Here is a 25,101-nt window from a genome sequence, read left to right as displayed (position 1 = left end):
AACAATGCCATCCTCCAAAGTCTTGACACAATGACCCAGAAGTTAAGATCAGTAGAATGTCACATAAAGGAAATAAGAATTTGGATCCAGTACTGGGCAATGCTAAATGTAATCTAATCCAAATATATCTTCTTTTTAACTTAAGAAAATGTTGGGCTGCTTTCTTCTAAACCCACTCTTTGAGAAATGGGACATGGAAAAAAAGATCCGGGGGTCTGTCAATTTTGATCAGTACAGTTGGGAAGCCTGGAGTCACCTTGCTCCTACAGTCTCCTCTATGATTTCTGTAAAAGAGCTCATCCAGGAAAAAGCTGATGGAGTAGTGTCGGTTAAAACCACATCAACGCTGGAACCTCTGCAAGACATGCCCCAAGAGCCGTATCTTGGATGTCATTGTACGTGGTGGTGATGTGGTGGTGACGTCTCAGAGATGTGTGATTCTGAAAGAACAATAACAGACAGGAAAAGGAAAGGGTGAAGGACAGTGATAAAGAAAGATAAAGAAGAGTCAAGTATGGGAAATGAAAGGACAGATGTTTCTATTCCGTGCCCCTGGGCCAACTCAGCGGGTAGCCACTGGTCCATATGCCAAAATGTAGGACTGTCATTAAGGGCACCAAATTATTCTGTATGAAATTAACGACTCCATACAGAATTTCGTCCATTCTATTAAGAGAAACAAGGTACCATCCATCTTTTCCCATGGTGTCCATTGGCATAGGCCATGCAAAAACACAGTAGATGTAAAATGTATACATTTTTACATCAAATGATCATCCTGTTCCTCTCCTAAGAATATAGAATCATATGCTCATTAAACAGCAGCACGGAATAAATCGGCTGCGTTGTTCAGAGAAAAACTGTGGTTTTTGTGTGCATGTTTTATGAGACTTCTGTGGTCTTAATAACAATTAAGCTTTAGGAGCAAGGCTTACATTCTTTTTTTTTTCTTTTTTTTTTGTAAAAGGACTGTATATATGTCACTGAGTATGCAAATATTAGAAATTAGGTTTAATTGTAATATAGCCAATTCTTGATTACAAAACTATAGAAAATAGGTTTGAACTTTAATAAAAATTATAATGCTTTGCCCACAGTGGTACTCAATAAGAATTTATTAAATTTAATTGGGCTGACCCCAGGAGACTAAAGAAGATACCTTTCAGGATCTTCCCAATAAGACTATTTTATAATTGTCAATAGATATATTTAGATTCTATAAGCTTCCTTAGCAATTCAGTATTTGTCTCTGGACACTTTCATGAAAATTAAAAATATATCTGACCAGCAGAGGAAGGCAAGATCACCACTTCAAGTGTTTCTCTACACACAATAAGACACTCAAATTATAAAATTGGTAATTGTCCAATAGTATTTCATGTATTTTTTATATATGATTGTATCCTACATTCCTCTATTATTCTTAGAGAAATATGGAAAGACTTTGATGTTTTCACAACTTACTTAGAAAACTGAAGTTGGACGCATATTCCCTAGGCAACTTTGATGTTTTCACAACTGACCATTGAAGATGCAGCATTTTACTGTGAGCATAAACTTTTGTGGGACTACCGGAGATGATCGTTAGCGATTGCAAACTAGAAATTAAAAAAAAAAAATTTAACGTTTTCATTTTGGGGAGGCAGAGAGACAGAGCGCAAGCGGGGGAGGGGCAGAGTGAGAGGGAGACACAGAATCTGAAGCAGGCTCCGGGCTTGGAGCTCCAAGCTGTCAGCACAGAGCCCGACGCGGGGTTCGAACCCACGGCGAAGTGCAGGATCATGACCTGGGCTGAAGTCGGATGCCTAACCGACTGAGCTACCCAGGCGCCCCTAGACTAGAAATTTTTTTAAGTTTATTTATTTATTTATTTTGAGAGAGAGAGAGGAGAGAGAGAGAGAATGAGAATGCTGGAGGGGCAGAGAGAGAGAGAGAGTGAAAGAGAAAGAATCCTAAGCAGGCTCCACACTGTCAGCCCAGAGCCCAATGTGGGGCTGGAACTCACGAACCTTGAGATCACGACCTGAGCCAAAACCAAGAGTTGGATGCTTAACCGACAGAGTCCCCAGGCACCCCTAAACTAGAATTTTTTTTTTTTTAATGCCAGAAGGACACGTTTTTCATCAGGCAGGCCAGAAAAGACCCAGTTTAAAATTACTGCCTGAGCTTAGTTTTGCATAAAGAGGTATCGTACTAAAAAAATAAGATCAGGATTTGAATTCATCACCAGTTATGAAATACATGAGTTTGGGCATAGTTACCACAAAATACTTTTGTTTTAACTTTGAAGACAAAAAGAAAGCTCCAATATTTACTGAGGGCCTATTATGACAAAGGTACTATTTTCAGGACTTTACATGGATTATTGAATTTTCACAACAATCGTATGATAGAGAACATCCTTGTTGTACAGATGAAGAAATTGAGGCTCTGAAAGGTTAAGTGACTGGTCAAAGAATCATTGAGGCCGTGAGGTTAGAAAACTGACCACATGCCCAAAGCAGCAATTACAGTGACAGAATAATTAAAGCTGAGAGCAAATAACTTGCTTCTATTTATTTGGTCCTTTATTTCAATACTTTCTACTCACTCTAATCACAGATTACCCATGATACAGATTTTTTGAGTCATCTATCATTTTCGGTATTTTTTTTTTATGTTCCAGGAAAAGAATACAGCCAGCATTTGAAAGAATTCACAGATTATTTGAAAAAAAAAAATCATTATCTATGTCACCCTCTGTATGTTGCTTAGAATGCCGGGTAACTTTGACTAATGAGGAAGTTATGATAAGCAAAATGTCTGAAATAGTAGTTTTCTATCCTCTGTAGAATGAGAGAGTCAAAATATTTTCATGACTGCTGCGTTATCTTAAAAGACATAGACATGCATTAGCAAGATATTAAGAGAAATGATTTTTAAATCCTCTAGAAAATTACTACAACATTTTACTTGAATTTTAAAATGCTAATAACTGTTCAGGCCAAGTGTTCCAGTTTAAGTTTAGAAAGTATTGCGTGTGTGCAACTCCGTGCGTATAATAATTAGCGATCGTTATGATAGTCGCAATCAAAACATAGAATGCACATTCGCAGGCAGTCCTTGCCTTTAAGCAAGAAATACTGAATATGCTTGTCTTTCTTGTCTATTTTATTCATGAAAATAAACGTTAGTTTTATTCGATCCTTTAGGGATGTACCCTTTGAGAGGGCACTTGATGTATGGAACCTCCATAAATCTCATATCACTCCTGGGGGAAGTTAAATTGGGGTGAGCGAAACATAACCACGTCCATCTCTACTGCATTAGTTTGCCACCCAGCCTGACATTCCTACTAGCAGAATCTGCAAAACCATGGTCATGAGAAATGCACATTTTAAATGACCGAGGAGATTTTGTATCGAGCACAGGAAAAGCAGCGAACCCGTAGGAACTGGTCATCACCACAAATCAATCATTTTCTAGCCTGGAACAGGGCCCAGAAAACATAGGACAGAAATGAGGAGAGTGTTAGACAGAAGGAAAGTTTATTAATATGTATGGACCCGCATAAAGTCACTCTGCAGCTGTGAGAAGGTAAGAAGAGTTCTAGAAAGAACTCTCTTGGGTTGCCAAAACCCACTCTCCCTCTTCCAACATCTTGCCTGAAGTTTGTCTGAGGACAATTTATTCCTTCTTAGCTTTTCATTTAAAAAGGCAGTGTTCAATTTTCTTGTCACAGTCCTGGATACTTAAAGGACAATCTCCTTTCCTTCTGTTGTCATTTGTCTCAGAAAACATCTAGAAGAAATTACTATTTAAAACATATAAAAACAGACCACTACAGGAAATCAAACAATACTTTGGCTTTATATTGCTTGTATAGAGCAGATGTTTAGAACACAGGGTTTGAAATCAGTGACACGTGAATATGGACCCTGCCCCTGCCACCTAGTGGCCCATATTGGCTGGAGAAAGTCACTTAACCTCTCTGAACCTCAGTCTCCTCGGCTACATGATGGATACAAACCAGTACTGACCCCACGAAGTTGTTGTGTGAGACCCAACGAGATTATATATTTATATGTCCATAAGTTAAGTGCTTGACTCATAATGAGCTCTCAATAAAAATATCCTTGGATAGAAAGAAGAAATACTGAGATTTAATTAAGAGACCAGAAATATTGATGATGGTAATGATTCTTGAAGGCAAAGTAGTTGTTTTGCATAAGCAATTTATTGCGTATAAGCAATACAATATGAACCTGACGATTTTTTTTTTCTTCATTTTCAGCGTGCACCTCATTGGCCTACTGGTTTGGCAATTTGATATTTCTGTGAGCCCTGTTGCAGCTCTAGTAACTGACATTTTCAATACCTCCGATGGTGGACGCTTCAAATTCCCAGACGGGGTACAAAACTGGCCAGCACTTTCCATCGTCATAATAATCATCTTGACGATAGGTGGCAACATTCTCGTTATCATGGCAGTAAGCTTGGAAAAGAAACTGCACAATGCCACCAATTACTTCTTAATGTCCCTAGCCATTGCTGATATGCTAGTGGGACTACTTGTCATGCCGTTGTCTCTGCTGGCAATCCTTTATGGTAAGTACACTTTTATTAGTTTTGAAAAACCTCAGATTAGATCGTAAATCTGCGCCAGGTATCACGGTAAACACCCATACGGTTAATGATTCTACTCGTATCATTTGGAAAATGAAGACAAAAGCAAACTGCATGACAGAAGAATTGGATGTGTGCACCATATTCATGAAATAAATCCGTAGCAGAGCCTTCACAAAGCAAAACAGACATTTTGTGATATATTAAAATCATCCAGAGATGCTCTATTGCCCCGTCTCCAGTTGTTAACAATGACAGTTGCCTTGCAATGTACAGAATGGGACAGTGGCAGAAACCTGTTCTCCCCCCTATGTTCTGGGCAGTACGCAGACCTGGTATCATCTCTTATACAAAGAAGGAAAAAGAGACTCACCGTCTTTCGTAAATATATTGGAAGTGATCTTTTTAAATGTTGGCCAACTAAGTGCTTGGCACATATTAAATACTCAATAACAGCCATTCGTCTTCATGGAGTCTATAATTTATGTTTTTACAAGGCGGTAGGGGCTAACAAATTAATGACTAATTACGTAAGTGCCAGGTCACATCATCACAATACAATCCAGGCATTTAAAGTTTTCATGATATTGATTTTAGAGAGGTTTTTAATGTTTCCTTTTCATGTTGTGCCATCTCTTTACCCTATGCATTTCATATTTTGCATTTTTATTCAAGTGTAATTAACATACCGTGTTATATCAGTTATATTAGTTTCAGGTGTATTAGTGATTAATGTTATAGTGTTGCATACAGCGTAACTAGTGTTATATTAGTTACGTGAGTTTCAGGTGTACAATATAATGATTGAACAATTCTATGTTCCTCAAAGCTCATCAAGATAATAGCACTCTTCCTGCCCTTCATCTATTTCACTCATCCCCCCCACACTTCCCCTCTGGCAAATACCAGCTTGTTCTCTGTATTGAAGAGTCTGTTTTTTTTTTATTTGTCTTTTTTAATTTGTTTTGTTTCTTAAATTCCACATATGAGTGCAATCATATGGTATTTGACTTTCTGACTGACGTCAATTAGCATTATACTTTCTAGGTCCATCCGTACTGTTGCAAATTACAAGATTTCATTCTCTTTTATGGCTGAGTAATACTCCATAGTATCCATAGGCCACATTTTCTTTCTTCATTCATGTATCGATGGGCACTTGGGTTGCTTCCATATCTTGGCTATTGTAAATAATGCTGCAGTAAGCACAGGGATGCATATATGTTTTTGAATTAGTGTTTTCATTTTCTCTGGTTACATACCCAGTAGTGGAATGACTGGATCATATGATTATTCTATTTTTTTAATTTTAAACATAAAGAAAAAATCCTCAGGGATTCCAGGTAAAAATAAGGAATGATTTATAGGAGCAAAAGAATGAGACTGACCTCACAAGTAACAAAAACAACAAAGCAAAGGAATAGTGAAGCAATATTTGTCAAAAAGTCAACCATTTGTAAGACGTTTTTTCAAAGGCAAATCTATAAAGAGAGAGAACAGATCACTAGTTTCCAGGGACTAAAAGTGGGAGGATGACTGAAAAGGAGTATTTATTTGGTATATCTTGGTCTGGTAGTGGTGTGTATTGTACAGATATATATATGCATATATATATATATACACACACATACATACATGCATATATATAATTGTATATACACATATAATTTATATACATATATACATATATACACACATATATAATTACATATACATATATAATTTAAATTTTTACATATACACATCTATAATCTATAATATATATTTTTATTATACAATATAAATATAATATGTAAATATATATATACACTCAAAATTTGAAAAACTATAAATCCTTGTGTGCAATTTTAAAAGGGTGAATTTTACTGTATATAAAGTATACTTTAAACTAAAAAACAGAAAAAATATACTCAAAGTTTGAAATGAAGAGTTTGACATCCAGACATGCTAGCCATCAAGTCTATAAAAAGTTCAAAAATATGTTAAACTCAGAGAGTTCTGAACCCATAAGCCATGCTTAAGAAATTAAACGGTGGGGACACCCAGGTGGCTCAGTCAGTGAAGCGTCCAACTTCAGCTCAGGTCATGATCTCACAGTTTGTGGGTTCGAGCCCCACGTCGGGCTCTGTGCTGACAACTCAGAGCCTGGAGCCTGCTTCGGGTTCTGTGTCTCCCCCTCTCTCTGCCCCTCCCCTGCTCATGCTCTGTCTCTCTCTCTCAAAGACAAATAAAAGTTAAAAAATTAAAAAAACAAAATAAATGGTGGGTGACATTCAACTAACCAAGGAATGACTGGGAAAATTTCATCCAAAAGACTGATGACGAGCATTTAATATGAGTCATTTTAGAGTAAAGACAAGAATAAACGTGATATAAGGGCAGAAGAGCACTGTTATAGGTTACACAATACATATTATATGTTATATATTCTTAAAAAATCAAAAAAATGCAATTAAATTTAGGAAGAGAATAGAAAGGGAAAGAGGAAGAGGAAAGTAAAATAATTTTATTGATTTTTCTATACACAAAAGGTGGGAGTTAAATGATACCATAAAAAAATTGGCAGGGCGCCTGGTGGCTCCGTGGTTAAGCATCTGACTTGGACTCAGGTCATGCTCTCGCAGTTGGTAAGTCCCACATCGAGTGAAATCATGCCCTGCTTTGGGTGAGTTCGAGCCCCGCTTTGGGTAAAAACATGAGTCCCGGGTGAGCCCCCCTCCTCTTTCTCTTTCTCTCCTTCCCTCCCTCCCTCTCTCTCCCTTCTTCTCTGTCTGCCTCTTGCTCACTTGTGCCGTCTCTCTTTCTTAAGAAAAATTGGCAAACCAGCGGGTGGAGCTCCAGTGTATTATGCTAAGTGAAATAAGTCAGTCAGAGAAAGACAAATACCGTATGATTTCACTCATACGTGGAATTTAAGAAAAAAAAAAAAAAAAGATCAACATGGGGGAAGAAAAGGGAGAGGCAAACCATAAAACAGACCCTTAACTATAGAGAACAAACTAAGGGATGCTGGAGGGGAGGTGGGGGGGGATGGGTTAAGTGGGTGTGATGGGCATTAAGGGGGGCACTTGTTGGCATGAGCACTGGGTGTTATACGTAAGTGATGAATTGCTAAATTCTATACCTGAAGTCAATACTACACTATATGTTGATTAACTAGAATTTAAATAAAAATTTGAAAAAAAAATTGGCAAACCAAAAATTAACAGATTTAATAAGAAAACAGTGGTTTAAGGGCATTGAACATGATACAAAGAAACCATGATATAAATGTGATATTAAAGGGGTGCCTGGGTAGGGGTCGGTTAAGCGACTGACTTCGGGTCAGGTCATGATCTCACAGTTTGTGAGTCCGACCCCCCCATTGGGCTCTGTGCGGACAGCTCGGAGCCTGGAACCTGCTTCGAATTCTGTGTCTCCCTCTGTCTCTGCCCCTCCCCCACTCACACTCAGTCTCTCTCTTTCTCTCTCTCTCTGGCAAAAATAAATAAGCATCAAATAAATAAATAAATAAATAAATAAATAAATGTGATATTAAAGTTAACCACTAAAACAAACAAGCAAAAACTTCCCAAAACATCAAAAGAAATATAATTAGTGAGAAAGAAAAAAAAAATCAACTGGAGGAAGAAACACAAGAAAATATAACATCACGCTTTCAACATTATGACAGGAAAACAAATATATCAGTAACAGCAACAAACTTGAATGAACCTAAAAGACAATTAAGAATGAAAAATTTTTACTTTGGCTTAAAAAGGAAAACCCAGCTATATTCTGTATACATGAGAAACTCTTAAAACCCAGTGATTTAGGGGCGCCTGGGCGGCTCAGTCAGTTAAGCGGCCGACTTCGGCTCAGGTCATGATCTCGCGGTCCGTGGGTTCAAGCCCAGCGTCGGGCTCTGTGCTGACCGCTCAGAGCCTGGAGCCTGTTTCAGATTCTGTGTCTCCCTCTCGCTGACCCTCCCCTGTTCATGCTCTGTCTCTCTCTGTCTCAAAAGTAAATAAAACGTTAAAAAAAATTTTTTTTAAATAAAATAAAATAAAATAAAATAAATTCAAAAAAAATAAAACCCAGTGATTTATAATGGTTAAAAATAAAGGAATGAGCAAAAGTGTACCAAGCAAATGGAAGCAGTATGAAAACAGAAATCATGATTTGATGCCTAAAAAGTAAATTTCAAATGAAAAAAGCAGTACAAGTAGAAAAGGATGCTTATTTATAAAAAAACCATAATTAACAATACAGATATAGCAGTTAAGCATATCTACACCACCAATGACACAGAAATACTCTTTATAAGGCAAAATGAAAGAACATGGAAGGAGACCTTTATGAATACATTCTGCTAATGGGAGATTTTAACATACCGTATTCAGCATAACAAAGACCGGACCAAAAAATAAAAAGCATATATAGCTCTTATGGAAGTATGTTGAACTTGAAACTTAAAGTTCTATTTTCATAACCTTATCGAAGGAGAGTATACTTTCTTCATAAATACACATGGAACACTCACGAAAATCGATAAAATATTAGGCCACAAAGAAAATATTAGAGCAGTAAAAATATCACAAAAAGTACTTTCTGCTAAGAAGGCAATATTAAAAAATATTAACAAAAGTTTAAAGACCATCTCATGTTGATGTTACAGCAAATTTTTAAACAACTCTTCATCGGGGCGCCTGGGTGGCTCAGTCGGATAAGCATCCGACTTTGGCTCAGGTCATGATCTTGTGGTCCGTGAGTTCGAGCCCCGCGTCGGGCTCTGTGCTGACAGCTGGGAGCCTGGAGCCTGTTTCAGATTCTGTGTCTCCCTCTCTCTCTCTGACCCTCCCGCGTTCATGCTGTCTCTCCCTCTCTCAAAAATAAATAAATATTAAAAAAAAAAACAAAACAACTCTTCATCAAAAGGAGGCATGCAAACTGAAATTACAGATTTCTCTAGAAATATGATAGCATAAACACTGCATGTAAAAATCTATACAATATGATAGCATAAATAATGCATATAAAAATCTATACAATATACTTAAAGCAGTGATCAGTGGAAAATTCATAGCCCTAATCACATTTATCAGTAAAAATAAAAGCATGCAAATGAATTAAATTCCCAGCAAGCAACCTTAAAAACAAACAAACAAACAAAAAAAAACTATAGGTACCCCTGGGTGGCTCAGTAGGTTAAGTGTCCGACTTCGGCTCAGGTCATGATCTCGCGGTCCATGAGTTGAAGCCCCGCGTCGGGCTCTGTGCTGTCACCACAGAGCCCACTTCAAATCCTGTCTCCCTCTCTCTCTGCCCCTCCTCTGCTGGTCCTCTCTCTCATTCTCTCTCTCAAAAGTAAAGAAATAAACTTAAAAAATATATATATAAAGTAAGCCAAAAGAAAGCACAAAGAAGAAAAAAAACTAAAGAGAAAAGCAGAAATTGAATGAGAATAGAAAACAATACACCTAATTAATAACTCAAAATCTTGGTTTAGAAAAAATGTTTTAAACAAAATAGAAAATCATCATCTAACTTTAAAAAGGGAAGAAAGCATAAATTTATAAAGTACGATATGATAAGGTGATTAACAAATGAAACAAAACGCCTTTTTAAATCATGAGATAACTTTGTAGGTTTGTATGCAAGTCAATTTAGAACAATAGAAAATAGGTAATTTCCCAAGTGGAAGAATCCAATTACAATGGGCAGAGGACCTGAATACACATTTTTTTTTTCAAAGACGACATACAGATACTCAGCAGGTACATGAAAAGATGCTCAACATCACTGATCATCAGAGAAAACGCAAAGCAAAACCAGAATGAGATATCACCTTACAAATGTCAGAATGGCTGGAATCAAAAAGACAACAAATAACAAGTATTGGTGAGGACGTGGAAAAAAAGAACCTTCATGCACTGTTGGTCGGAATGTAAACTGGTACACCCACTGTGTAAAATAGTATGGAAGTTCCTAAAAACATCAAAAATAGAAATACCATAGGAGCCAATAATTCCACTACTGGGCCTTTATCCAAAAGAAAAAAAACCCACTAAATTAAAGATATGTGCACCCCTATGTTTACTGCAGCGTTATTTCCAATAGCCAAGCTATGGAAGCCTATCTATTTGTTCTTCCTAAAGTAATTTATCAATTAATTCTATTCCGATAAAAATGACGAGATTTTTATTTTTTTTAAAAAAAATGGTATGTTGTCATAAAAACATTTAACATAAGATCTACCCTCTTAACAAATTTTTAAGTGTACATACGTTATTATTGACTACAGGTTCGATGATGTACAGCAGATATCTAGAGCTTATTCATTTTGTTTGACTGAAACTTTATCCCTGTTGATAAGTTCCCATTTTCCGTTCCCTCAATCTCTCGGCCACCACCTTTCTACTTTTTTTTTTTCATGCTTATTTAATTTTGAGAGAGAGAGAGAGAGAGACAGAACATGAGTGAGGGAAAGGCAGAGAGAACGGGAGAAACACAATCCGAAGCAGGCTCCAGGCTCCGAGCTGTCAGCACAGAGCCCGACGTGGGACTCCAACCCACGAACTGTGAGATCATGACCCGAGCCGAAGTCGGACGCTTAACCGACTGAGCCACCCGACCACCCCCACTCTACTCTTTGATTCTATGAATTTGACTATTTCAGATACCTCAAATAAAATGGACTCAGGCAGTATTTGTCTTTCTGTGACTGGTTGCTTGCACTTAGCCTAATGTCCTCAAGGTTTATCCGTGCTGTCTCATATTGCAGAATCTCCCCCTTTTTAAGGCTAAACAGTATTCCATTGTGCACCTATATATGACATTTTCTTTTTTCGTTCATCTGTTGGTGGACATTCGGGTTGTTTCCGCATCCTGGGTACTGTGAACGGTGCGTCCGTGAACGCAGGAGTGTTGATATCTCTTCAAGATCCTGGTTTCAGTTCTTTTGGACAATACCCAGAAGTGAGATGGTTGTATCAGGTGATAGTTCTGTTTTTAATTTTTTGAGGATCCTTCACAGTGTTTCCCACAGCAGCTGCACCGTATTGTGCTTCCACCCATCAGGAGTGAGGGTTCCGTTTTCTCCACATCCTCGCCTTGTTATTATTTCTTGTCGTTTTGATTAACCGTCCTGACAGGTGTGGGGTGCTAGCTCACTGTGGTTTTGATCTGCATTTTTCTGATGATGAGTGATGTTGAGCCCGTTTTCATGTGCAGATTATCCATCTGTATATCATGTTTGGAGAAATGTTTACTCAAGCGCTTTGTCCATTTTTTAATTGGATTATTATGGGGTTTTTTGTTTGTTTGTTTGTTTTTTGTTTTTACTTGAGTTGTAAGAGTTCTTTATGCATTTTGGAGATTAACCCTTTATCAGAGATATAAGTTGCAAACATTCTCTCCCCTTTCAAAGTTTGCCTTTTCACTCTGCGATGGCTTCTTTTGCTGTGTAGAAGCTTCTTTGTGTTGTTTACTTTGTCGTTGCCCGTGCTTTGGGTGTCATATCCCTAAAAGCAGTGCCCAGACCAATGTCAGGTAGATTTTCCCCTACGCTTTCTTCCAGGGGTTTTCCAGGTTCACGTCTTATGTTTGAGTCTTTTGGATGCGTATCTTACAAGAAACTTTGTTTTCGTGTTTATTTATTTATCTTGTGAGGGGGGGAGGAGCAGAGAGAAGAGGACAGAGGATCTGAAGCAGGCTTTGCGCTAACAGCTCCAGAGAGCCGGAAGCGAAGTGTGAACTCACAAACCGTGAAATCGTCACTTGTGCCGCAGTCAGAGTCTGTGCTGGCAGCTCAGAGCCTGGAGCCTGCTTCAGATTCTGTGTCTCCCTCTCTGTCTCTCTACCTCTCCCCCACTCACGCTCTGTCTTTGTCTCTCAAAAATGAATAAACGTTAAAAAGAAATAAAAGAAAAAGTTAATTCATCTGTAACCTAGGTATGGAAAGGAGTTTTAACTATGACTCAAAATTCGGATCTAGTAAAGCAGAAGATTGATATTTTTGCATAATAATAATTACAATACTACATGGCAAAAACACCAGTAGAAAGGTTCCAAACAGGTAACAAACTCAGACAAAATATTTGCAATGCATATCATAGATAAAGGGCTAATATTCCTAATATATAACGACTTTTTAAATACTGAGGTAAAAAGGGGTACCTGGGGAGCTCAGTCGTTTGGGTGTCCAGCTCCTGGTTTCTGCTCAGGTCATGATTTCATGGTTCGTGAGTTCAAGCTCCACATCGGGGTCTGTGCTGACAGTGCGGAGCCTGCTTGGGATTCTCTCTCTCCCTCTCTCTCTGCCCTTCCCCCGCCCACTCTCCCTCTGGCTCTCTCTCTCTTTCAAAATAAATAAATAAGCTTTAAAAAAATAAATAAATAAAACTGAGGTAAAAAGATCCAACACTTAACAGGGCAAAAAAAAAAACAAAACAAAACAAAACAAAACTGAGCTAAAGATATGAGCAGGCCATTGGTGAATTTTTTTACTATATTTTCAAACATTTGTAAATACTTGAATTATATATACACATTTATATATACGGTCCTTAAATATATGGCAGTGCTTAATTTCAATCATTGTAAGAGAAAGGCAAAATTAATGACACTGATACCATTTTTTATTTATCAGATTGGCAAAATTTATTTTATTATTTTTTAATTTATTTATTTAATTCAAGTACAGTTAGCATACAGTTTTATATGAATTTCCGGTGCACAACATAATGATTCAACAGTTCTATACATTACTCAGAGTTCATCGCCATAAGCGTACCCTTAATCCCTTTCATCGATTTCACCCATCCCCCCTCCCCTCTCCCCTCTGGCAAGCAGCAGTTTATTCTCTCTACTGAAATATCTGCCTTTTCTGTCTGCCTTTTTTCTTTGTTCATTTGTTTTGTTTCTTAAATTCCACACATGAGCGAAATCATATGGTATTCGTCTTTCTGCAAGTGACTCATTTCACTTAGCGTGACACCCTCTAGATCCATCCATGTTGTTGCAAACAGAGATTGGCAAAGTTTTAAAAGCTTCACATGGCACTGTGGCAAGGCTATGGGACATAGGCATCCTCATATATGAGTGGTGGGCATGCCAGCTGGTACAGTAGTTATAGAGAGGAATTTGGCAATACTGATCAAAATGGCAAATGAATTTACATTTTAGCCCAGCAACCCCCCCCCCCCCCCAAAATCTACCCTGGATAATAAACCTCTGATAAAACAAATATATGTATGAATAAGGTTATTTGTGTGAGAATCGTTTGTCATTGCAAATATATTTGAAGCAACCTACGTGCCCTGACAAAAGAGATCAATTGAATGTACTATAGAATATCCACATAATGGAGTACCATGAAACTATCGACAAGAAGAAAGTTCTCTATGAACTAATATGGAGCGATTTCCACCATGTATCATCAAGTGAGAAAAGCAAAATGCAAAAGGGGAGATAAAGTATACTATTTCTGTAAGAAAACGGGCAAATACAAAAACATACACATGTCATCTTAGTTTTGTAAAAGAGAAATACAGAATAGTTAAATGGGAAACTACCAGTGAGATTTATTACCTTCAGGGGGAAGGTAGAAACTGGAAAGAGGGGCTGGGGATGGGAGAATCATCCTTCTCTGAATATACATCTTATACAATTTTGACTTCAGAAACTGTGCTAATGTTTTATATACTAAAAGCATAGGGATTGGGAGAAAACTCTAAAATGGATTATGTACAGAATCAAATGAACCTAACTCTATTAGGAATCAATAACATAACGACACTGAGTAGAGAGTATAAAAATAACCCTAACCCATATAACTTGTAAGCACTATTTTTGTACTGTCTACACAATGGAAAAAGAAAAATATAAAGAAATGAATTGTAGTATGAGGTTTTATGCTATCAGAAATACACGATGGCAATTCTGCAACTACTTCCTGTGTATTCTGGGATGGGATAAGGGCGGAAGAATACCAAAGATCATAGAAACCAAGTTTCTCACTGTTGCGTGAGGAAGTTGAAAGCTTGGAAGGGGGAAGCAAGTAATGAGTCCTGTGATGTTGGATTAATTTTCATGACAGCGGCATGAAGTCATGGAGAAAATAACTAATAATAGTAACAATAATAATAATATAAATGGATGTAGAAATCAATATTCGTATACACGTGCATACTTAGAATTCTTTTCTACCTCTGCCCATGAAGAGGGCCTAAAAGCAACAACACATGAGTGGCAGTAAACAAAAATGGGAGTAGACATTTCTCCTTGGAGAAATGAGGTCCAGAGCAAGAACGTTATAACATGATGGGCAGCTGGGTGGCTCAGTCAGTTAAGCATCTGACTTTGGCTCAGGTCATGATCTCACAGTTCGTAGGTTTGAGCCCCACGTCCAGCTCTGTGCTGACAGCTCAGAGCCTGGAGCCTGCTTTGGATTCTGTGTCTCCCTCTCTCTCTGCCCTCCCCTGCTCTCTCTCTCTCTCTCTCACCCTCTCAACAATAAATAAACATTAAAAAAATATTCTTTTAGATACCAGTCTCTCTGGCCAGAGTAATTGGCCAAAGAAGTCCCTGAGGTCAAATGTAGTTGAAATATCTTTTTTTTTCCCTCCCTTTTCTATGCCCTGGCTTTGCCAGAGGGATGGCTTTAGTCAGATAGCTGTGCTTTGATGGTGTGAGCACTAACATTTTGAAGAGATCCTTTCCTTTATGGCCAGTGGATCAGAAAAAAAGGGGGCCTCTGTAGGCTAGAGAGCATGGAAAGGAAACCCCATGGAGGAGAGAGCAGAATATAGGTTTCCCTAATTCTGTTTGAACCTGCACAAGTTCCAGTCTCAACCCTTAGCTCTAGGAACAAGATGGACCCTCAAGAAGCATAGAAAAATCTACAGGGAAGTGAACGGATTTAAACAATCATCCAAGTCTAGGACCATGCCCTGAGTGGCATGTGTGTGGGGGACAGACTCAAAGCAGCATAGGCAAAGGGTTTTGTTTGTTTGTCTGTTTTCAATTTTTTATTTCAATTCTAGTTACTTAACATATAGTGTAATATTGGTTTCAGGAGCATAATTCAGTGATTCATCACTTACATATAACATCCAGTGCTCATCATAACAAGTGCCCTCCTTAATGCCCATCACCCATTTAGCCCAACCCCCACCCACCTCCTCTCCAGCAACCCTCAATTTGTTCTCTATGGTGAAGAGTCTCTTACGGTTTATTTCCCTCTCTTTTTTCTCCCTTCCCATATGTTCTTCTGTTTTGTTTCCTAAATTTCACGTATGAGTGAAATCTTATGGTATTTGTCTTTCTCTGACTGACTTATTTTGCTTAGCATAATACACTCTAGCTCGATCCACATTGTTGCAAATGGCAAGATTTCATTCTTTTTGATGGTTGAGTAGTACTCCATTCTGTGTGTGTGTGTGTGTGTGTGTGTGTGTGTGTGTATCACATCTTTCTCCATTCATCAGTCAACGGACATTTGGGCTCTTTCCATAATTAGGCTACAGAATTTGGTAAAGATTTTGAAAACAAAAGATATTGAATCCATAGCCCACGGACATAAACATTATTTAGTCTGAACATAATTGGTTTGATTGCCCAGTAAACCAAACAAGTCACCATAACCAGCATGCTAGAGATAATTTTAACAGGACCCAGAGTCTACAAAATATTCAAAATGCAAATAATTCGATACAAAATTACTTGACATGAAAAATGTCCAGGAAATATTAAAAATTTTTAGGGGAAATGACTATCAACAGATGTCAACCCACAAATTACCTACATGTTGGGATGATCAGACAAAGCCTTTCAAGCAACTACCATAACAATACTCCACATCGTAATGAATGGAAATATGGAAGTTCTTCATAGAGAAAAAGAAACTATGAAAAAGAAGAAACTAAAAAATCTGAGTATTTTATGACAGAAAATACAATATCTGAATTTTTTTTATCACAGGATAGGTTCAATAATACAATAGAGATGACAGAGGAAAGAGCCTGGGAACTTGAAGATAAATTAATATAAATCATCCAAAGTAAAGAATAGAGAGAAAGACTGAAGAAAAACGAACAAGACCTCAAGAACCTGGGACTCTATGTTTCATTGGAGCCTTAGGAGAGGAGAAAAAGATTGGTACAGAAAAAATTAAACAAAAAATAAGCAATTATTTTCTACATTTTATGAAAGACACAAATTTAGAGATTTGAGAAATTCATCAAGCCTCAAAAAAATGACACCAACACATGATAATCACATTGGTAAACACCAGCAATAAAAAGAATGAACTACTGATAGATAACACACAAAACATGGATAAGCCCTAAATAATTAAATGGAGTAAAAAGAGTCAGACAGAACAAAGAATACATACCCGCTAAGTCCATTTATATAAAATTCTAGAAAATGCGAACCAATCTACAGTGGCAGAAGAAAGACCAGCTGTTGCTGGGGACCAATGGGAGTGGGGTGAGCAGATGAAAATGATCATTAAATGGCATGAGGAAAATTGGGGGCATAATGATGCCATTTAGATCACTATAGATGCAGTATAGATCACTGCATGCGTGTGTGTGACAACATATCAAATTGTCCATTTAAATATGTAGTTTTTTATTAGTCAATTGCATCTCAACAAAGCTGTTAAAAACATTGTAAGGTACAGCTGAAGTAGTGCTTAGAGGAAGATTTATGGCATTAAATACTGATTTTAGAAAACTAAGAATGGTCTCAAACCAGGCCTCTAAGTTTCCATTGTAAGAAACTAAGAAATGAAGAGCAAATTAAATTCAATGCAAGCAGAAGGAAGGAATTGACAAAGTTCAGAGCAGAAATCGAAATGATTAACAATTGGGAAGTGACAGAGAAAAACCAGTGAAAACCAAAGCTGGTTCTTTTACAAGATTAATGAAAATGATAAGCCCCTAGCCAGACTGCTCTAGAAGAAAAGTGAAACAACTCAAATTACCAGTATCAGTTATGAAAGAGGAGCATCACTACAGACTTTACAGACATTGAAATATAGTAACAGAATATTAGGGAAAAACTTTATGCTTATCAATTCAACAACTTATATGAAATAGACTAAATCTCTTGAACATATAAACTAGCAAAGATCACTTAAAAATGGTTAACCATTATTTTTAAATATTTAAAAAGCTAATATTTAGATATTAAAATATTTAAAAAGCTTCCAAAAATATCTCCAGACCCAGATAGCTGCACTGGAAAATTCTATCAAATATTTCAGTAAGAGAACAATAAGAATTCTACACAATCTCTCCTAAGGAATAGAACCAAAAGGAATATAATCTTTATCATGTTACAAGACCAAAATTGTCCGAAGCATGGAGCCTGCTTCGGATTCTGTGTCTCTGTCTCTTTCTCTGCCCCTCCCCTGTTCCCACTCTGTCTTTCTCTCTCTCTCTCTCAAAAACAATTAACAAACATTAAATTTTAAAAAAATAATAAATTATCAGAAAACTCTAATTTTATAGCTACAGAAATGGAAGATCATTCATCTGACAGTCAATTTTTGAACACCAGCTAAGTGCCAAACTATCTCAGTTCTGTGGCTCGTTTCGTGCACAAAACAGTAACAGAAACATTCTGCCTTGAAGGCTCAGGAGCCTAACTAAAAAGTTTGGTCAAGAAAAGAATCTTTGTCACCTCATGCAAACTCACATACTCCTCTCTTAGGCTTTGATTTCCCCAAGGTCATGTGACAGACCAGTAGACTCTAATATTCATCTCACATTTCATTATATCATTTTGAGACTCGCAGATTACTTTAAAACATCAGGACAGTTTTGGTTTATTTTGTTTGGAGGGACATATAAGGTACATTAGAGGAAAATCAGAAGTCAGGTTGTTCCCAAGAGTGTCAAGACATTTGACCTTCTGGTTTCTAAAGTGTACCAAGGTATTGGCAGAAATTAAGGCAGTTTTGTGAATTGGTTCAGTGCCTCAAATGTTCATTTGGTGTTTAAGGCCTTTGGTTGTCATTGAGATATTTAGTTCACAATATGCTTCAAAATGATTACTCTTGCTCCCATAAATATGTAAGGTTTTTTGGTTTTTTTTTGCATTGGTGAACCTCTACAATAACTTCATGTCTCTAGTTTAAAAAAAAAAAATGTTACTGCTATAAATTTCTTCCTCTCTTGAAACCTCTGCTCACGCTAAAACTCTGGAAAGTTCTACCACGGTAATAGGTAGGATACTGTCCTTCTAGTCTGGATATAAAAAGAGATGTAATTAATACGGTATAATTAAATAATGTATCCAATTAATAGGGTGCAGTTAAATAACATGCATGGACACATTGAGAGGTTCAGGCACCCGTGTTCCCAATTTCCCATTTCTTTCCAACTGTTTTTTTTTTCATCCATTTCTCACTTGAATTCTACCTTTTAAAAATTTTTTTAAAGTTTATTTGTTTTGAGAAAGAGAGAGTGCCCGTGCGTACAAGTGGGGGAGGGGCAAAGAGAGAGGGAGAGAGAGAATCCGAAGCTCTGTTAGCACAGAGCCAGCAGCAGGGCTCAAACCCATGAACTGTGAGATCATGACCTGAGCCGAAACCAAGAGTCAGACGCTCAACCAATTGAGTCATCCAGGAACCCCTTGAACTCCACTTTTATTTAAAAAACGGAACTACTCATCAATGGACTAAGAGCATTAAACTTAAGAAATGTTAAATGGAGACCTGGGAACAGGTATCAGAATTTGCAAATTTCTAATGCAAGGGAGCACACGCGATTAAATTTAAAAAATTTCAGTCACATTTCAATGCAATGATACAGAAACTCTCAGGGTTTAGATATTTAAGTCAGGAATGATTGAGAATGAAATACAGCAATTAAAGCAGAACTTTTCAGATTGGGTGTCTTAGACACTACATCTTGATTTTAGTACAGCAGAATCATTCATAAATGAGGGAAGCTATTCAAATGTACTTGAAAGTTCGTTATATAACTTGTGAAAGTCTCAGAATCTCTTATGCTATAAGCTACAGTTTTACTTAGAGGATGGTTATTTTTACCTTTACATTATTTTTGTTCATTTATTATTTTATTTATTTATTTACTTTTAAATTTACATCCAAGTTAGTTAGCATATAGTGCCACAATGACTTCAGGAGTAGATTCCTTAATGCCCTTATCTTTCCATTATTGGGCTACCCCCAGATGCCCTCCCAAGCCAACTAGTAGGGTTCTCTAGGTACCTTTTAACTCTCTCGAAGGAATGAATCATGCCCTCTGGTTTCCTGCACCAGAATTTTCAGGCTCATGATACAGAACGGACTGACTGATGCGATATGCCTAAGAACACCGTAAACCCGCGACAGTTGACGAGTATGAGTGAAGCACTATTTCTGCATACAGATTGGCAAAATGCCTGACGGCCATTAGCTGTGTTTAAATAGATGACAACTACAGTCACAAGCACTCATATCCTGTTCCTCACCTGACAGGCTCCAACTCCAGGTGTCCCCGTCCTCTGTTACCAGCCTAGGACCTCCTTTTTTTGACACTCTCAGTTGAATTGCTAGACTCCGTGGCACACAATGAACTCATTGAAAAGCATCTCTAAGTTCCATCATAGCAATGAGATATTCTAGGTTCTTCTATTAAAAACAAAACAAAACAAAACAAAACAAAACAACCACTCCAGGGCGCCTGGGAGGGTCGGTTAAGCATCCCACTCTTGACTTTGGCTCAGGTCGTGATCTCATGGTTTGCAGGTTCAAGCCCCATGTCGGGCTCTGTGCTGACAGTGCTGAGCCTGCTTAGGATTCTCTCTCTTCCTCTCTCGCTCAGCCTCTCCCCTGCTCTCTCTCTCTCTCTCTCTCAAAATAAATAGAAAAATAAACTTAAGAAGCCACTTGTATTATTATGTCATATTTAATAATATGGTAACAATTTTGAAAATATGTGGTTCAGGGATCAGATGGAGTAGGCTCACTTTTCCCTGCTACTCTCCTGTAAATACAACTACATACCCTGTAAAGAACTGGACAGTTATAAAAGGACTCTAAAAGCACAAAGTAGACGACGAGGAAACAGAGTACTTGAAGAATGACATTACAGCGACTTCCCTGGGGTTTGTTTTTATCTCTCATATATCCTACTTGTGGCCACTGGAGAGAGTCTGCAGCTCAGGATTTCAGCAGACGCAGACAAATGAACGAAGGAAAACAGGGACTTAGCGAAGCAGTCCCAAGCCCAGGGACTGGGCAGGCTCGTCTGCCCACAGCAGTGGACACAGTGGAAGCTGGGTGCAAGTCTAAAGCTTTCCCCCTAAGATGAGGAACAAGGAAAGGATGTCTGCTCTCAAGACAGTTACACAACAAGGTACTGAAAGTTCTAGCCACTATGACAAGGCAGTAAAAGGAAGGCATCTAGGCGCGCCTGGGTGGCTCGGTGGGTTAAGCATCCAACTTCAGCTCCGGCCATGATGTCATGGTTCATGGGTTTAAGCCCCGCGCCGGGCACTGTGTTGACAACTCAGAACCTAGACCCTGCTTTAGATCCTCTGTCTCCCTGTCTCTCTGCCCCTCCCTTGCTCGTGCTCTGTTTCTCTCTCTCTCTCTTTCTAAAAATAAATATTAAGAAATTTTTTTTAAAGGAAGGCATCTAGATTAGAAAGGGAGCAGTAAAACAGTTCCCATTTGCAGATGTCATGATTGTCTGCTGTAGAAAGTCCTCAAGGGTCTACAAATAAAACTCCTAGAACTAATAAATAGATGAGTTGAGCAAGGTTGCAGAATACAAGATCAGCACACAGAATTCAGTCACATTTTTAGACAACACAATAAACGTGTGGAAACTGATATTAAAATTCAATACCCGAAATAAGGCAGTCAGAGAAAGATAATGATCATATGATTTCCCTCGCACGTTGAACTTAAGAAACAAAACCGATGAACATACGGGAAGGGAAAGAAAAATAAGATAAAAAGAGAGAGGGAGGCAAACCATAAGAGACCCTTAAATAACAGAGAACAAACTGAGCGTTGCTGGAGGGGAGGTGGGTGGGGGGACGGGCTAGATGGGTGATGGGCATTAAGGAGGGCGCCTGTCGGGATGAGCACTGGGTGTTATATGTAAACGATGAATCCCCAAATTCTGCTTCTGAAACCATTATGACACTATGTGTTAACTAACCTGGATTTAAATAAAATTAAAAAAAAAATTCAACATCATGTCCGATTGCTCAACAGAAAGTAAAACAGGTCCACTTGTAACAAAAACGCGTGCTGAATTTGTACACCTAACATTACAAAGTGCTGATGAAAAGACCTCAAAGACCTCAATAAATCGGGAACCATACCCTGCTCATAGATTGGAAGATTCTACATAGTAAAGACGCTGCTTATTCTTGCATTAGTTCACCAAGGCCACCATAACGCACCACAGACTGGGTGGCTAACGCAACAGAAACGTATTTCCTCAGAGTTACGGAGGCTAAAGGTCAGAGATCAAGGTGTCAGCAGTGTCGGTTTCTTCTGAGGCTTTGTAGCTGTGTCCTCACCTGGTCTTTTCTTGCACTGTGTTGCACTCCTCTTTTTTTGGTTTGTTTAACGTTTATTTATTTTTGAGAGAGTGTGAGCGGAGGAGGGGCAGAGAGAGAGGGAGACAGAGGATCGGAAGCAGGCTCTGCGGGGCTTGAACTCACAAACCATGAGACCTTGACCTGAGCCAAAGTGGGACGCTCAACCCATGGAGCCACCCAGGCGTCCTGTGAAATTCCCTCTTCTTAAGGACACCAGTCATAATGGATGAAGGCCCACCCTAACCTAATGACCTCATTTGAACTTAATTATCTTTTTAAAGACCATATTTCTAGACACAGTCACCTTCTGAGGTACCCCTCTCTCTTCTTCCCTTTTATAAGGATGCATGTGATTGAATTTAGGGCTCACCCAGAGAATTCAGAATAATCTCTCCATCTCAAGATCCTCAATTGAATTACATCTGCAAAGACTCCTTTTTATTGCCATACGAAATAGCATTCACAGGTTCCAGGGATTAGAATGTGGATATCTTTAGGAGGTCATTTTCAGTTCAGTATCTAGAACATCCCAAGAATTCCCAAATCTCAACAGGAAAAAAGAAAAAAACCCATTTAAATAACGGGCAAGAAAAGACACAAAGAGACATTTTACCGTAAAGAATATACAGATGACAGATAAGCCCATGAGAAGTTCAACATTAGTAGCCATTAGGGAAACACACATTAAAACCACCATGAGATACGGCTCCACACCTATCAGAAGGGCAAAAAATAAAAAAAACAATGACGAAAGTGAATGCTACCAAGGATTCAGAGAAACTGGATTGCTCATACGTTGTTGATGAAAATACAAAATGGTATAGACACTTTGGAAAATAGTTTGGCCGTGTCTTGAAATCCTCAACAGGTACCTATCTATACTATCCAACAGTTGCTCTCCTGGACATTTATCTCAGAGAAATGAAGACATATGTTTATAAAAAAAAAAAAAAAAAACAACCCTGTACACCTGTTTATAGGAGCTCTATTCATAATAGCCACAAACTGGAAACATTTAGTGCGTGAATGGTTAAACAAAACCGTGTATATTCCTACCATGAAATACTACTCAGCAATAAAAAGGAATGATTACTGATGATTACATAGATGGTTCTCCAGAGAATTATTCTGAGTGACAAATGCCAATCCCAAAAGATCAAATGTTGTATTTGATCTTCCATTTATATAGCATTCTTTACGTAAAATTTTAGAAATAGAGAACAGATTAAAGGTTTCCAGGCTTTAAAGGAGGAAAGAGGAGGCAAAGGTGGAGGGAAAAGGATGTGGTTATGAAAGGCCAACAAGACGAATCCATGCAGTGATGGAATGTTCCATATCCTGACTATGTCAATGTCAATAATCCTGGTTGTGATAGTTTGCTATTGTTTTGCAAGATGTTATAATTGGAGGAAACTGGATAAAGGACACTAGCAATCTCTCTGCATTATTTCTTACATGTAACTGCATGTGAATTTACACTTATCCCCAAATAAAAAGTTTAATTAAAAAAATGTATATGTAAGGCATAAGTAAGATTTGGAGCATTCTAGACTCAGTCTGTACTAAGACTGGGAACTTCTCATCTCTCAGGAGATCCTGATCCCTCTAGTGAGAAATAATATACATATATAAAATATAAAAAGGCATAATAATATATGTAAATGTTTAAAATAAAAGTATAAATTAATAAAATATAAAGTTTAAATATAGGCTTCGCAAAGCGGGTGTCTCTATACCAAATTGCTGCTATTTCAGAAATTACATACTTGGGACACTTGGGTGGCTCAGTCAGTTGGGCATCTGACTTCGGCTCAGGTCACAAGTTCGAGCCTCACATCGGGTTTGCTGCTGTCAGCCTGTCAGCGCAGGGCTCACTTTGGATCCTCTGTCCCCTCTCCCTCCCTGCCCCTCCCCCGCTTGTGCTCTCCCCCCAAATAAATAATCTTCAGAAATTACAGACTTCAGTAAGGACCATGTTGACCAACAACGTCATAAAATTTTTTTTATAAATCTAGTGGGGGGCGCCTGGGTGGCTCAGTCGGTTAAGCGTCCGACTTCGGCTCAGGTCATGATCTCACGGTCCATGAGTTCGAGCCCCGCGTCGGGCTCTGTGCTGACAGCTCAGAGCCTGGAGCCTGTTTCAGATTCTGTGTCTCCCTCTCTCTCTGACCCTCCCCTATTCATGCTCTGTCTTTCTCTGTCTCAAAATAAATGTTAAAAAAAATTTTTTTTTTAAATAAAAATAAATCTAGTGGACTAAGTTGTCCTTCTACTATAGATAATTAACCCAGGTATCAACTGAATCGTAAACTGAAAACTCTGTTTTCTCTAAATAATATTCGGCAGGTCGTTAGAATCCTACAGCACCATTAGCCCCAAACCTATATTTCAATCACAGCTCAGGTATTTTCAGTACAATTTTAATTTTTCCTAGCCACCATTTTAGCCATAGTTTCATGATCTTCAGAAACAAAAAAAAAAAGAAACTATGAGAACCCTAAAATGAATAAGGTCAAGTCTTTACCTTTCCTTTGTAAAATTTCCTGCTGCTGTGCAAGTGCCCAAATTGTTCAGGTGGATAAGACACTGTGTGCCTACAAACTCAGCTTGACTTTCTGTGGTGATAACACTCAGAAAAAGCCACCTAATAAAAGGTTAAATCTCTCAGTATTTATAGTCACCAGCAGAAATGTCTTTTTCCTCACCTGTTTAAAGTCACTAATAAATTCGTATCATATAGTTGAGATGTGGCTACTTGGAATTTTGCTACCAGAATTACCTTACATTCTACAATTTCAATTTAGTATCAAAATTTTATTAGTTCTCAAAAAACGATATCCAGCCCTAACATTCCTATTAACATGTATTAGAAAAACAGTTGCTCTTGTCCTCCGGATTTCTTGCCAGCCTTCCAAGATTCCTGCAAATAAGCAGGTGTGT

The 25,101-nt window shown here is 38.0% G+C and overlaps 1 protein-coding gene across 2 annotated transcripts in view; it reads left to right on the top strand.

The window, feature by feature from the left end:
* The window catches only part of HTR2C (5-hydroxytryptamine receptor 2C), a 288,932-nt gene that overhangs the window by 133,277 nt on the left and 130,554 nt on the right, over nucleotides 1-25,101 (top strand). For both annotated transcript variants that reach the window (XM_019426891.2, XM_019426892.2), the window contains exon 4: nucleotides 4,274-4,587. In XM_019426891.2, coding sequence (XP_019282436.1) covers nucleotides 4,274-4,587 — 314 coding nt within the window. The remainder of the gene's footprint in view (nucleotides 1-4,273; nucleotides 4,588-25,101) is intronic.

Source organism: Panthera pardus, unplaced genomic scaffold (genome assembly GCF_024362965.1).
Source record: "Panthera pardus isolate Hobbes unplaced genomic scaffold, ASM2436296v1 HiC_scaffold_27, whole genome shotgun sequence".
NCBI classification, from domain to species: Eukaryota; Metazoa; Chordata; class Mammalia; order Carnivora; family Felidae; genus Panthera; species Panthera pardus.
Note: the sequence above shows the minus strand (reverse complement) of the source record. Positions and strands in the feature narration are given on the sequence as shown.